Genomic DNA, 13,124 nt, shown 5'->3' with positions numbered 1-13,124 from the left:
AATCCGAAGGAAAACTCACAGATCGCGAAAGGTAAAGTGGATATATTTTCTGCCTATTCCTGTTTAAAAGCCTATTGATTTTACCAAAGGACAAAAATCATAGCATTAAAGTTTGCAAAATCTTTTATTCTGCTGTAAAGACTCAATTTTTGAAAAGGAAAAATGTCTGTTGAACAGGTAAGAAACATATTTTCATATAGCTAATTTAATATTCAAACACAATATTCTTTGCAAAATATCGTCACTTATGTCTGCCAAATTCATTTTTATTTTATTTTGTTTGTTTATTAAATTACATTCTTCACTGAATTTTTATTCAATGACTTTCAGAAACGAGCATACAACAAATTAAAGCATGATTTGGAGCCATGGCGTAATCTCATTGTACATTTAGATACGGTATTGTCTTGGGAAAAAAATTATTATCCAGCAATCATTGCTGCAACCATTAGCGCTTTTTATTTGTTGCTATGGACATTGGATATGTCTACTGTGACTACATTGGCGCTAGTGGGTTTGTTTTCGCTGGCACTAGATTACGTGTATCCATCGGTTTCGCGTTTTCTCTTCAGCCCAGATAATTGGAATGGCAATCAGGAAGAGCAATTTGAGCGCGTATGCACACAATTGTGTTATTTGAAAACTTTGCTTAGTGGATGGTATGAATATCTATTCTCAGCAAAGGAACGTAAATCAACTTTGGTATATGGGTAGATAAGGCCAACATTATTTGAAATAACCAACTGCTTATATTTTCAGTTTGTCACTATCATGAGTGTTACCCTGTTGACACTTGCTTGGATTGGTACCGTAATAAATAATTTACTACTGATGTACGTGATCACTATGGTAATGTGCTTGTACCCAGGCATGCAGCAGAAAAATCTGCTCTCCAAGGTCAAAGACTATTTTGGACTTGCTTTTAACTCTAAATTGCAAAAATTGCGTGAAAGAAATGAGAAAAGTGACTAAAGAGCGAATTAGAAGTCTGAAGAAATAGTGAATGCGTATGAAATTTAAAAAGAGTTAAAAACGCAGCTTAGACTTTTAATTTGAAAACCAACTGCATTTTTTAAATTAATTTATTTTAGCTATAAATTTGAGGTCTACTAATTTTTATTATTTCATTTATGAAAATCTTTATAAAAATTAACGAATAATGCGTTTTATATTAAACATTTGGCATTTTGAAAGCTAAACAAAAAGTATAAAACAAAATGAATTACTGAGTTAAAGATTTATAAAAAACAAGTCGAAAGCGTATATGCGCAAATTTATTAAATTATAAAATATTACAATGTTCTCCTTGAACCATCCACCATCACAAGATAGTTTTGTGGATATAATCTTCAAAACCACAATCCGATAAACATCAACATATAAATCACCAAAAATTGTAATTAATGTCTTAGATATAAAGTAAGTATCGTTTACTCTTAAACAACGACTGCTCTATCTTTGCAAAATTCTATATAACAATCAGTTCATTAATTTCTCAAAAATAATGCCATTAAAGTTTAATTTAATGATTTAGTTTAGTTTAATGTTTAAACTTAGTGCCATTAAGTAATCTTTCGCCCAACATTTTAATTCGTAATCTTTAACATTTTACTTACAACTTAATCATGATTCATTAAAATAAAAAAAAAAAATATAGTAATCTCTATATAAATGTGATTTATTAATTATGAAAGTAATGAAGAACTGGAACCCTTAATTATAGATAAAATATTTCCTATGGGCAATATACATATTAAAAAACAAACATGATTAATTTACAATTTTAAGCAAAATATTGAGTCGTGAGTGTTGACATTTTACACAATAAAATAAAATATCCCTATTATAATTATAAACAAAATAATTTTGATTTTAGTAAAAAGAATATTATATAGTATATATTATGGAATTTATTATTTTTTTTACAATAATCATCTCTTCCCGGTGCGATCATGTGATCGTGATCTTGAACGTGGTTTCTTGCTTTTCTTTGTCTTCTTTTTGTGGTGGTTTTTTTCGCGACGACTTGCATCTTCGTCATCCTCGCTGTCACTATTAGAGGAAGTCTCTGTATCCGACGTCCGATGTCGTTGTTTACGTTTGGACTTTTTACTACTCTTCTTCTTTTGCTTCAATTTATCGTTGGACGACTTCTTTTTCAGCTTACGTTCATATGCTGAGTCGGAATCACTATCAGTACCAGAAGAAGCACTGGTATCGTCAGTGTACTGCTGACGCCTACTGTAGCTACCAGCTGACGGATGGCGTTCCTCATGCTCGGTCCGACTGCTGCGTTCTCTTGACCTACGTTTGCTTTCCTCACGCTCTTTGCGTCGATCGTCGTAACGCTCACGGCGACTGCTGCTGCTGCGTGGTTCGTCTAATTCATAATGGCGAACATTGCTATCCCGGTATCCATCACTTCGTCTGCCCCTACTGTGGTAACTTTGTCGGTCGTCGCTTCGTTGTCTGCGAGAACTACTGTGTTGATCAAAGCGTTCGCGGTCGTTGTCATATTTATATATTTGAGTGTTTTTGTCTGAGATTTCATCACCTTTATGTCCATGCTTATTTTCTGATTTGTGCTTGTTATCGCTATTATTTTTATACTCGCCTTTAATCTTATCCTTCAATGATAAAGTTTTTTTAGGACTTCCCTCTTTTTTTATTATTATTTGTCCATGTTCATTCTCCATTTTTTTGTATTTTTCATATTTAGCAGTATCTGAAAAATACAATATATTAGTGGGAGTTTTTAATACTTGAATATTAATTTTTATTATTACTGATGCATTTGCCATACTGCGCGAATTCTTTCTTCGAAACAGGTTGACACAAAAACTCATTGAAGGCTTCTTTGCCTCCTCCTATTGCCATTTTAACAATAACCCGACCGGCGTGATCATCAAAACCTTCAATCTGCCCATACATGTCTTTATGTTTACCACCCAAAATTCGCACATACGTTTGCTTCTTTATTTCTAGTACTTCGTTCTTTTCCGGTGCCACTAGTAACGGTTGTTTCTTAAGGGCTTTATCTGCGCCCAAGCCCATGCCTTTTGGTCGTACAAATAGCATTTCATCAGCTTGAGTTTCACCTTTCTTCTGAATAGACTCAGTCCAGCCCATACCTCGCAACATTGCCTTGCCAAATTGTTCAATGGGCACATTGTCGTAATCATCTATTGTCGATTGTTTGGCACCATCAAGTGGCAATTCGTCTGCTTTCAACGCGGGTAACACAAGATTTTGATCAATAGTTTCATTGCCTTTACTTTGTACGGAAGCAAGCAATTCACGTGCCGCCCTCTCCTCTAACGTCTCATTTACGTGATTTTCATTATTATTAATTTGACTAGTTTGCTCACTAGGTGGAAGCTCATCTGCCTCACCTAAAAGGATAGCACGTCTTTTCATTAAACTGGCAAGTGCCGCGGATGTTTTTGTGTTTTCCTTCAATGGTATGACCATCGGAGCATATACTTTCTTTTCCCTGCAATTTATAAAGGATAGAATTATTATTGAATATTGCACTGGATTTACTCACTCTACAAGTTTAATTTCTTGGCCTTCCAAGCATTTTATGAGTTCTTTTTTATTTTCCTGTTTTTCTTTATCTTTGCTTGACGGCAACAAATTAGATTTTTTTGTTATTTTGCTGAATCCAAAAGATATTTTCTTCGAGTCCATTTTAACAAAAGGTTTACCTATGATTTTTGTTAAACTTGTATAAACAAAAGAGACAAAATCAGCTGTTTTGCATTATGTGTTTGGGCAGTTGGAAATATTCGAAAATATAAAACAATGACATTAGCTCATTAAGGAAAAGTTTACATGAAAAAATTGATATTAAAACTCTAAATAATTAATTGATAATTAGTTAATGAATTATAATTTTTCTAGTATAATAAAATAAATTTAAAATCTAATATAATAATAATAACTTTTAAAATTAATAATAACACATCTCAACTTCGGATAGTTATCTTTCATTTCATTCTTGTGCACATATTTCAAAGCAAGTAAACAGTTATTTTCTATTTCATTCTGTGGTTATTTGACAGTTGGTACAGTTCAGTGGAAAATTCGTATAACCTCACAATACATTGCTCAAGTCACTTGAACGCCTTTTGCTTTTGACAATTAGTAGCCGCACGCGAGTATTGCACGAGTGATTTCAATTAGCTGTGAAAAAGTTCAGTAAAAATCTTTAAAAATGTTTGGAGGACAACAACCGATACTTGTTTTAAGTAAGTAGTTTAAGTTTACAATGATACCAATTCGATAAAGCTAATATATTGTCTATTAGGTCAAAACACAAAGCGTGAATCTGGCCGCAAGGTGCAGCTGGAGAATATAAATGCCGGAAAGGTGAGTATACAGCAACGTGACTCATAATACTACACAGTTTATAAGCGAATATTCTTGAACATATGATACAAAATGTTGAACTTTCTCAATTATAGGCAATTGCTGACGTCATTCGTACATGTCTTGGACCACAAGCTATGTTAAAAATGCTTATGGACCCCATGGGTGGCATTGTAATGACGAATGATGGTAATGCCATATTGCGTGAAATCACTGTCCAACATCCAGCTGCCAAGAGCATGATTGAAATTGCTCGTACACAAGATGAAGAAGTTGGTGATGGTACCACTTCTGTAATTGTTTTGGCTGGAGAAATGCTGGCAGCCGCTGAGCCATTTTTACAGCAACAAATCCATCCCACAGTCATTATTCGTGCATACCGTGAAGCTCTAGAAGACATCATCAAACACTTGCAGTCAGACCTTAGTGTACCACTTGATGTAAACAACAAAGCAAAAATGGCTGAAGTCGTTAAGGCTTGCGTAGGCACAAAGTTCATTGGAAAATGGTCTGATTTAGCGGTGAAAATTGCGTTGGATGCTGTCCAGACTGTAGCATTGAATGAAAACGGTCGTTTAGAAGTTGACATTAAGCGGTAAGGATACTTTTGAATATAAAGTGAATCTATATATGCAAATATCGATTTTAGATATGCTAAGGTGGAGAAAATCCCCGGTGGAAGCATTGACGAGTCAAGTGTGCTGAAGGGTGTTATGATAAATAAGGATGTAACCCATCCTAAGATGAGACGCTACATAGAAAATCCACGTATCGTTTTGTTGGATTGCTCCCTTGAATATAAAAAGGGTGAAAGTCAAACAAACGTAGAAATCATTGGTGAACAGGATTTCACACGCATGCTACAAATAGAGGAAGAGTTTGTGGAACGTATTTGCGCCGATATCATTGCCGTCAAACCAGATATTGTGTTCACAGAAAAAGGTGTTTCTGATTTGGCGCAACACTATTTGCTCAAAGCCGGAATTACGGCAATCAGACGTCTGCGTAAAACAGATAATTTACGTATTGCACGAGCATGCGGTGCTACGATTGTCAATCGTACTGAGGAATTGTCAGAAAAGGATGTCGGCACTGGTGCTGGTCTCTTTGAGATTAAGAAAATTGGCGATGAGTACTTTACATTTATAACTAATTGCAAGGACCCAAAGGCATGCACAATCTTGCTCCGCGGTGCATCGAAAGATATACTAAACGAAACAGAACGTAACTTGCAAGATGCTTTACATGTAGCAAGAAATTTAATTATTGAGCCACGTTTGGTAGCTGGTGGTGGTGCCATTGAAATGGCGGTATCCCAGCTGTTGTCTCGCAAACAGTTGAAAGGACCTTATACTGCCGTAGCACAAGCGCTGGAAATCATTCCACGTACGCTGGCACAAAACTGTGGCGCCAATACTATTCGTACTTTAACTGCGTTGCGTGCAAAACATGCATCCCACTCAGGTGAGAGGTCGAAAAAGTGAAAACATCTTTGAACAATATGTAATTAATTTTGATAATTCAGGTGATGGTGTCTGCGCTTGGGGTATCGATGGCGAATCTGGCGCAATCGTAGACATGAATGTGAAGGGTATTTGGGAGCCATTGGCTGTGAAAATGCAGACATACAAAACCGCCGTTGAGACTGCTATTTTACTGCTGCGCATTGACGATATTGTGTCTGGCTCGAAAAAACGAGGTGACGATATTGTGAACCCTGCTGCTGCTGCTCAGGGCCAAGAATAAAAATCAGAGAAAAGGCATGATCAAATCATATTACCATTTTAATGTCGCTAATATATACTCTACATAAAACTATAATTCACTTTGCTTGAAACAATATTAAAAAAATGTTTATTTTTACTTTCAATGTGTTTTTGTTAAACACAACATCTCTTTATTCGTATAAAATTTATATTTGAGTTCTCTCAAAGTAAAACCTAAAACTTTACCGTACGATACTGAATTATAGCAAACGCTTGTGACGATGTACAATATCAGCGTCGCCTTCATATATGTAATTTACACTTTCTAATTAACATTTAACAATAAAATGAAAAATAACTTAAATTTGGTAACTTAATTTTATTCACATTACAAATCGCTGCGCTTAGTGTATAAACGTTCGTCCATTAGTTTCAATACTTCTAATCCTATAGATGTGAATTGGGGCTGCAAATAACGAGCAAATATCTCCAGGCATTTCGGATTTTCGGGAAGCGCATCCTTTAGCCAAGGTATGAGAGGCGGCTTGTGTGAGTGTATAATACTGGGCACGCTCAAAATCGTCGTTACATTTTGCAAGTCTGTGCCATAATCTGGTTCACTTGCTATGTGACATGCTAAGTATAACATTTCAAAGGGCTGCTTCTTCAAACCACTTGTATCGATGGGTCCAATTAACTTGCCGTTAGTATTAATTTTCAGCCAGTGTAATGTGTGTAGTAAACGCAAGTTCCATTTCGGCAACAAATTCTCTACAATAGCACGTTGCAATTCTCTGGAATTTGTACACCATATGGCCACTATGCTATGTTTATGCACTAGCTGCATCATAGGAATTTGACTTAGCTGCTCGGTACTAAGCATTTTATAAGCAAGTTCTTGTCGCGCACGTTTTAAGCGGCGTATATACTTGTTTCGCCAAGGTGGGTCCATTACAATTAAATCGTAACCAACTGAGTTGGGCATTAGTTGTGGTAGTAACTTTGTTAACTCTTCGACATTACAATTGAAAAATTCACAATTCGGTGGTATGAGGTAAGAAAGGGCGCCAAACTGACAACGTTGGAATGTGTCGGTTTTATTAACACCATTAAAGATAGGAAAATCTTCGATAGTAATTTCTTCCCAATAGCGTGGAAAACTATTATCCGTATGATTTTCGAATTGTTTACATTGCTTTAGGCGCTGCAAAATCTCCTCTGATAATGTTTTTAAATGCGTTAGCGCTGCGATTGCATTTGTGTATTTTGTTTTTTGTCGTTTCCTCGCATTAATGTGTTCGCCTGTCATTTGGACATCCTTCACTTCAGTCTTTGGTTCCTGTGTTGCACTGCACCGGTCATCACTACCTTTTACACGTTCATGAAAATGGAACAGCTCCTCTCGCAATTCCCAAATCTCTGCTGCTTCTGTAGTATCATTGTTATATATAGTATTAATTAATTCTCGATGATCGAGATATATGGCGATTCTATTACGTATTTCGAGTTTATACATATTTATTTAGGTACAAAATTTACATTTTGCCGTAATCGGCCGTATACAGTTTTTTTCCGTTGTTTCACTTATAATGTGTAACTTACTTTGATTTCCTCTTTCAACGTCAGCTGTTTTATTTATATGCGCAATTTGGCGCAAGTATCAATAGTAACCATACTAACCAATAAAGATGTAAAATAATGAATATTAATCGAATCTAGGTCTACCATTTCTGTTATATTCCAGTAGATCATCTGTAGCATGTTTGGCTATAAAGTTAATAATGTCCGTGACAGTACGCGTCGCTGCACTATACTCTATTAAATTATTTTTGTCGTTCCGTCTTATGTAGAATATTGTTGGATAATACCAAGCATAATATTTTAATGGTAAATAATTTTTTTCTGCATTTATTTTCATTATTATTATATCTTCATCTTGCAAAAGCTTCCCGACTTCCTCCAGAATTGGCATTAATTCTCGCGAACACGGGCAGTTATTACTATACAGCACTAGGAAAATATCAATATCACTTTTAAGCACCAACTGCTCAAAATTACTTGCTACGCCTATACGCACGAATCCCTCTTCGTCGTCCTTTGGTACTGTTTCACTTTTGTATAACTCATCATTCATTAGTTGTTGACTAAATTGCTTTAAGTTACCTACATTAAGCTGTCCAACGAATTGATAAATGTGATTTTCTGTGTCCACTGCGTAAATATCCGGCCGTCGGTATTTACTAAAGCCAAGTTTTTTACAGCGCTTCCAGTACGCTTCAGTGCGTGGTCTATGATTCAGCACGGCTTCATAATTATCAAAATCTGTTATGGCGAAGCATATGTCATCTCCGTATTGCAGTGCGGATTCATAAAGCATATCGGTGTAGCAACGTAACTCGCGGGCATGCTCATTAAAACTTTGAAACATTATAATATATGGAAATCCGGATGTTTCAATTGTTTCTGTAGACTCCAGATAGACTATACGATCTCCATAGTTTTGATGCAAAAATATTTCAACTTTGCTTGGTTGAGCTGGATCTTTCGCAATAGTTATTGATTCCTCTAACGCCTCTCTGAGTTGTGCTATTGTGATTTTACCATACAAACCAAATCCAGTTGGATCATCATCTTCTGATTCTTCGGAGTAATACAATTCTGACGAATTATCATCAAAATCTTCGGATGTGCTAACTGTTTGCTGCTCTTGGCCGCACTGATTTGCATCTGTTATCCCAATTAGATCCATAAATGAAGTTTAAAAAGATTCTTTTGGTGATTTTATGCTCTTGCTGATTGTCTTAATTAGTTTAAATATTTATTGACTAGATATGCCTGGATATGTTATTGTGATTTGTTTTGTGGATATATATAAATCTATGTATAAGTTATCAAAAACACAAAATGTGTACAATTAATTTGGGATTCCCAAAAACAAGCAGATGTGCGCGCAGAGTATAGCGGCGGGGTGGTTTTCAATTGACGGCGTTGAAATCGATTTTATCAAAGCTTATAAATTTTTTAATATTGTTAGAGTTTTTTTTTTATTTTATTTATTTGTAATATTGTTTGTATATTCATTTTTAATTTATTAGTGAAATTCTTTTAAGATTTTAATTTTTGTGGTTTTCCAAAATATAGCCGTCGATAAAGTATTCTATCAACCCAATACTTTCCTTCTCTGCGTAAACAAAAATGACAAATCTTGTTTACATCAAACAGCTGATTTCCCTTGTGAAGTGTCGTACATGAAAGTGGTTTGGTGAAAGTTCTGTTTATTTCTTTAATTTGTATACCCTTAAGAGAGTATATTAAGTTTACCAAGCTGTTTTTAAAACTCAGAATGAACTTAACCTACGAAGTAATTGTTCATATAATAACATATACAAGTATGTAGCTGCCATTCAAACTGAATGATCAAAATCTGGATATACATTTGTAGATATGTATTATAAATATGTGAAGTACATTCTAACTTTTTTTAGTTTTACCCTAATTTTAATTAAATAATATTTGTTTCCTTATATGCAAATTTATATACTAATTAAAAAGATATAGAAATTTAATTTAATTTTCAGTTTATGCTATGCTTTATTTGTTGACAATTTTTTGCATTAAAAAATTAAGGCTGTTCTGGTTTTACTTTGTATTTTACACCATATGATCGATAACGGATTTATGTACGTTGCATTTTAATTATTTGTATCATTTTTTATTTTCTTATAAAGTACTATAAAAAATGGAAAGTTTGTTCATTTTTAAAAGTAAGGTATTGTTTACATACAATAAAATAATATCTTAAAAATAATAAAAGTCCGATTCATAACAAAATTTTTAAGTTAAATAATATTTTTAACATTACTCTCAGACGCTTAAAGTGAGATAAAGAAAAAAAAAAGATTATTAAGCTTTAAACTTAAAACTCTGTATGTGTAGTTAAGAAAACCAACGTATTTGCCTGAGTTTATCGTAAATGGCGAAATATAACGCTGTCGTCACTGTAGATTTCAGTAAGGTGGGAGCCATTCCTTTGTACAAACCTGTTGGACCCTCTTGTTGTATAGTCTTCCGCAAACAACTGAAAATGCCAGTAGCACGTATATTTTCACCGAATGTTTGACGATTTGATTCAAAGCCCTGTATGTGCAGTCTCTTTTTCAATAAGTCAAAGGGATAAACGAGTGATTTGGAGAGCATACCCGATGATCCGCCCAAGCCAAGTAGCACCCATGTGGGCAGTTCGCTATAGAAATTAATTATGTTCATATTTTTTTCATAAATATTTTATACAAACTGAACGCACCTTCGGTTTTCCACATTATAGAATTGCATAGCTGATTTACTGAAAATTCGATAAAGCATAAAGTTGGCACCCATTAATGGTGCAATTTGCAATAGTGCTGTATTTAAACCGCGATAAATTCCATATATACCCTCCGTACGTACTATTGTTGACACGGCGCGTGTGGCATTTTTATATCCTTTGCTCTTGTCCTGCGCAATAAGACGTGTACGTATTACATCCATAGGCGTTGATAGTATAACAGCCGTAGCACCAGCCGTGGCACCACAAAGAAAATTCGATGTGTTGGTATGATCTTTGAGGTAAGTCGTTTGCTTGGCCGCCATACTCAATTGTTCATATGTCCAAAACTGCGATATACCATAAATTATGCTAAGAACTTGGCCTGGATTGTGACCCTTCCAGAAGGCGAGTACACCTTCTTCGCGGTAAATTGTGCGTATAGCTTGCGCTATGCTTGTGTATTTTGATTGTTGGTTGATGTGCTCTTTCAGTGGTTCCACTTGCAATTGGAAGCGTATTTTTAGCACGTCCAACGGTTGGCAGAAGGTACGTGTGATAGCCGCAGCTAAGCCACCGGATATTATTTGGCTCAATTGCTCCGATGCGCTGTTTATTTTCCATTTTTCCTTAATGTACTTTTTAAAATCTGGCGATGAGCGAGAATTGTCAATAGATAAAGTAGATGATTCAGCTCCAGTATCGCCACCGCCTGTTGGTGAAATAGTATTTGTTTTAGCGGTATCCAGTTGTGTCGTCATTATAAGGAATTCGAGTTTCCAATGTTGTATAACGGATTTTGTTTCGTAATTTGTACTTTAATTTAGGTAAAAATCTGTACGAGCTACATATATTTCTAAAAAATAATATAATGGATTATTTGTTAGGCTACATGTACAAATCTTATTCCACTTTTGTGCGCTTTTTTATATCTATGCATTTCAATGAGTAAACTGCTTTAAAATCCTCAAGTACAGACGACCTTAAAGAGGTCAAGTAATTCATGTACGTGTAAGGCTTTTATCGCCTCAAACGAATCTTTTACTTTTGTTTACTTATGTAATGAAATGCGGAGACAAATAACTTGTGCATATTATGTAAATAGTTATAGCTATGCTTGAATGCAGCGAAAGTTTTATACAGTCAACTAATGGCGCTCTGTTATGTGCTATTGCTGCAGCAGTCAGTTGACGAGTGTAAATTATTACAAAGGTATTGAGTAAAAATAATATGAAATGCTAAGATACTTTAAGTTTGCTGGCATCAAAATACCAACCTAGCGACATGTATTATTTGTTCGCAATTATTTGTGTATATAAAAGCACTTTTTAAATCGCACACATACAAATGCCAATTTTTATGTTTAAAAAGCGTGAAATACTTGCAACAGAAAGTCATAACGTGCTTCATGCATTAATTTGTAAGGGACTTTAGTGATCAACAATATTATTACACTGAGTTATTCAATATTTTGCGAAGAATACGCTATATACTGTTTGAGTTAGGTTCCTTTGAAAACACTGAAACAGCAATTTATAATAGCGATTTTTATTTACTGCCAAACAACAACAACCAAGCTGTCTTTACTTTGAAGACGTTTTTATTGAATTTTATCTGTAGACCCACCTTATCTGTAAAAATAAATAAATAAATAAATGAGAAGTGTAGTGATTTGTTTAGAATTATTTCAAGGCCGCATACCTAATTAAAACACTTAATCATAATCGTATGGTTGCAACTTGCAGTTATGTGCACTACTGTCCCATGGACTTTGACGTGTAAAGCAATACTATGCAGCGAAACTTTCCTTTTGCGGCCACTGCTGATAGTGTATTAAATAATGAGTAAACAAAACTAGTTGGCATTTGCCTCAGTAAATGTTGCCTGTGCTTCTGACTTTCTTTTGGAAAACTGACACTTCTCTTTACCGCCACCACAAGTATGAACTTAAATATGTTTTGTTTACAATTTTTGCTTTCATATCAAACTGGTTTTAGTTTTCGGTGTTTTCCTGTGTAATATGTGAGATCTTGACGAAATTCTGCAGGCGGCACTTCATATCTCCATATCACTACATTTGTTCGTTTGCTTGTGTAAGAGCATGCTCCGGTCGCGGGGAATCATTCAGCTGACAGCTCATCAGCTGTTACAATTCAACAACATTGCCAGTATCAATATATGCAATATTTACAGAAATAATAGTTTTGCTTTTTTAATTTTTAAAATATATCAATGTGGTTTATTCTTTTTGTTAAATGGGGTCTCAAATAATGATTGTTTTTGTTTTAGCAACAAAACATTCTTGAAATAATTTCAAATAATGCTGCCAGTTGACAATCCTTAGTCGAATAAAAATTTGGGAACGGGTAATGGGGAACGTTCGTGGTTAATCGTTTCATGTTGCCTTAAGTGGGTACCTTCGAAAATTATGATCTAAGTTCTTACTGAATCCGTTTGTTTGTAAATATTTGGAGCAACAATCCGTAGTGGATGTTCTACTAAAATGTATATAGGTTACTAAATCGTTTCAGGGACATTTGGATCTACTTAACCGGAATGGACTCGGATTTTTAGCCGATGATCACCTTTTCTTTAATAGTAAATGTCTAACTAAATCTTTAATTTAGTAAATGCAGACTGAAAAGCCCAGACTAACACACATATAGCTTGATAAATCTAGCCTCTGTTTTGGAATTTCGGATAACAAACTTCTTTATACTCCACAGAAATCGGTAGCACTATGG

General features: G+C 34.8%; 7 protein-coding genes across 9 annotated transcripts in view; 3 read left to right on the top strand and 4 right to left on the bottom strand.

Annotated features, from left to right (window-relative positions):
* Positions 1-1,204, top strand: LOC105232971 (ADP-ribosylation factor-like protein 6-interacting protein 1; the record flags this gene model as incomplete). Of its 2 annotated transcripts, XM_029553274.2 has the most annotated exon segments (4): positions 1-31; positions 90-177; positions 331-702; positions 760-1,204. In XM_029553274.2, coding segments are annotated over 3 exon segments (600 nt in total). In that variant the 3' UTR covers positions 973-1,204.
* Positions 1,205-1,261: 57 nt separating this feature from the next.
* Positions 1,262-3,889, bottom strand: LOC105232969 (G-patch domain and KOW motifs-containing protein). The gene is made up of 3 exons (XM_029553268.2): positions 3,548-3,889; positions 2,787-3,493; positions 1,262-2,725 (listed from the first exon to the last, which is right to left on the bottom strand). Exons 1-3 carry the CDS (start codon positions 3,688-3,690, stop codon positions 1,932-1,934), a joined length of 1,644 nt encoding a protein of 547 aa, XP_029409128.2. The 5' UTR covers positions 3,691-3,889; the 3' UTR covers positions 1,262-1,931.
* A 185-nt stretch (positions 3,890-4,074) lies between these two features.
* LOC105232970 (T-complex protein 1 subunit gamma) lies at positions 4,075-6,441 on the top strand. The gene is made up of 5 exons (XM_011214886.3): positions 4,075-4,250; positions 4,310-4,371; positions 4,467-4,966; positions 5,021-5,835; positions 5,897-6,441. The coding sequence occupies exons 1-5, from the start codon at positions 4,217-4,219 to the stop codon at positions 6,115-6,117; spliced, it is 1,632 nt and encodes a 543-aa protein (XP_011213188.1). The 5' UTR covers positions 4,075-4,216; the 3' UTR covers positions 6,118-6,441.
* On the bottom strand, positions 6,225-7,727 carry LOC125775263 (N(6)-adenine-specific methyltransferase METTL4). Its single transcript, XM_049449341.1, has one exon. It carries the CDS (start codon positions 7,591-7,593, stop codon positions 6,466-6,468), a length of 1,128 nt encoding a protein of 375 aa, XP_049305298.1. The 5' UTR covers positions 7,594-7,727; the 3' UTR covers positions 6,225-6,465.
* On the bottom strand, positions 6,225-9,259 carry LOC105232968 (uncharacterized). The gene has a single exon (XM_011214884.4). It carries the CDS (start codon positions 8,824-8,826, stop codon positions 7,783-7,785), a length of 1,044 nt encoding a protein of 347 aa, XP_011213186.2. The 5' UTR covers positions 8,827-9,259; the 3' UTR covers positions 6,225-7,782.
* A 54-nt stretch (positions 9,260-9,313) lies between these two features.
* The window catches only part of LOC105232961 (uncharacterized), a 99,642-nt gene continuing 95,831 nt past the window's right edge, over positions 9,314-13,124 (top strand). The window contains exon 1 of one of the 2 annotated variants that reach the window (XM_049449344.1): positions 9,314-9,466. The gene's annotated coding sequence lies outside the window, so the exon portion shown is untranslated. The remainder of the gene's footprint in view (positions 9,467-13,124) is intronic. The other variant, XM_029553270.2, reaches the window with a different exon arrangement.
* Positions 9,333-12,480, bottom strand: LOC105232966 (mitochondrial thiamine pyrophosphate carrier). Its single transcript, XM_049449342.1, has 3 exons — positions 12,082-12,480; positions 10,381-12,011; positions 9,333-10,320 (listed from the first exon to the last, which is right to left on the bottom strand). The coding sequence occupies exons 2-3, from the start codon at positions 11,139-11,141 to the stop codon at positions 10,014-10,016; spliced, it is 1,068 nt and encodes a 355-aa protein (XP_049305299.1). The 5' UTR covers positions 11,142-12,011; positions 12,082-12,480; the 3' UTR covers positions 9,333-10,013.

Source organism: Bactrocera dorsalis, chromosome 2 (assembly GCF_023373825.1).
Source record: "Bactrocera dorsalis isolate Fly_Bdor chromosome 2, ASM2337382v1, whole genome shotgun sequence".
NCBI lineage: Eukaryota > Metazoa > Arthropoda > Insecta > Diptera > Tephritidae > Bactrocera > Bactrocera dorsalis.
The sequence above is the reverse complement of the archived record's forward strand: the minus strand, read 5'-3'. Positions and strand labels throughout refer to the sequence as shown.

Coding starts and splice junctions, on each gene's coding strand:
- LOC105232970 (XM_011214886.3), top strand. CDS start 4,217: ATGTTTGGAGGACAACAACCGATACTTGTTTTAA. Junction 4,251..4,309: donor ACAACCGATACTTGTTTTAA/GTAAGTAGTTTA, acceptor ATTGTCTATTAG/GTCAAAACACAAAGCGTGAA. Junction 4,967..5,020: donor TTAGAAGTTGACATTAAGCG/GTAAGGATACTT, acceptor TATCGATTTTAG/ATATGCTAAGGTGGAGAAAA.
- LOC105232969 (XM_029553268.2), bottom strand. CDS start 3,690: ATGGACTCGAAGAAAATATCTTTTGGATTCAGCAAAATAACAAAAAAA. Junction 3,494..3,547: donor CAAGAAATTAAACTTGTAGA/GTGAGTAAATCC, acceptor TATAAATTGCAG/GGAAAAGAAAGTATATGCTC. Junction 2,726..2,786: donor GCAGTATGGCAAATGCATCA/GTAATAATAAAA, acceptor TGTATTTTTCAG/ATACTGCTAAATATGAAAAA.
- LOC105232968 (XM_011214884.4), bottom strand. CDS start 8,826: ATGGATCTAATTGGGATAACAGATGCAAATCAGTGCGGCCAAGAGCAG.
- LOC105232966 (XM_049449342.1), bottom strand. CDS start 11,141: ATGACGACACAACTGGATACCGCTAAAACAAATACTATTTCACCAACA. Junction 10,321..10,380: donor TATAATGTGGAAAACCGAAG/GTGCGTTCAGTT, acceptor TAATTTCTATAG/CGAACTGCCCACATGGGTGC.
- LOC125775263 (XM_049449341.1), bottom strand. CDS start 7,593: ATGTATAAACTCGAAATACGTAATAGAATCGCCATATATCTCGATCAT.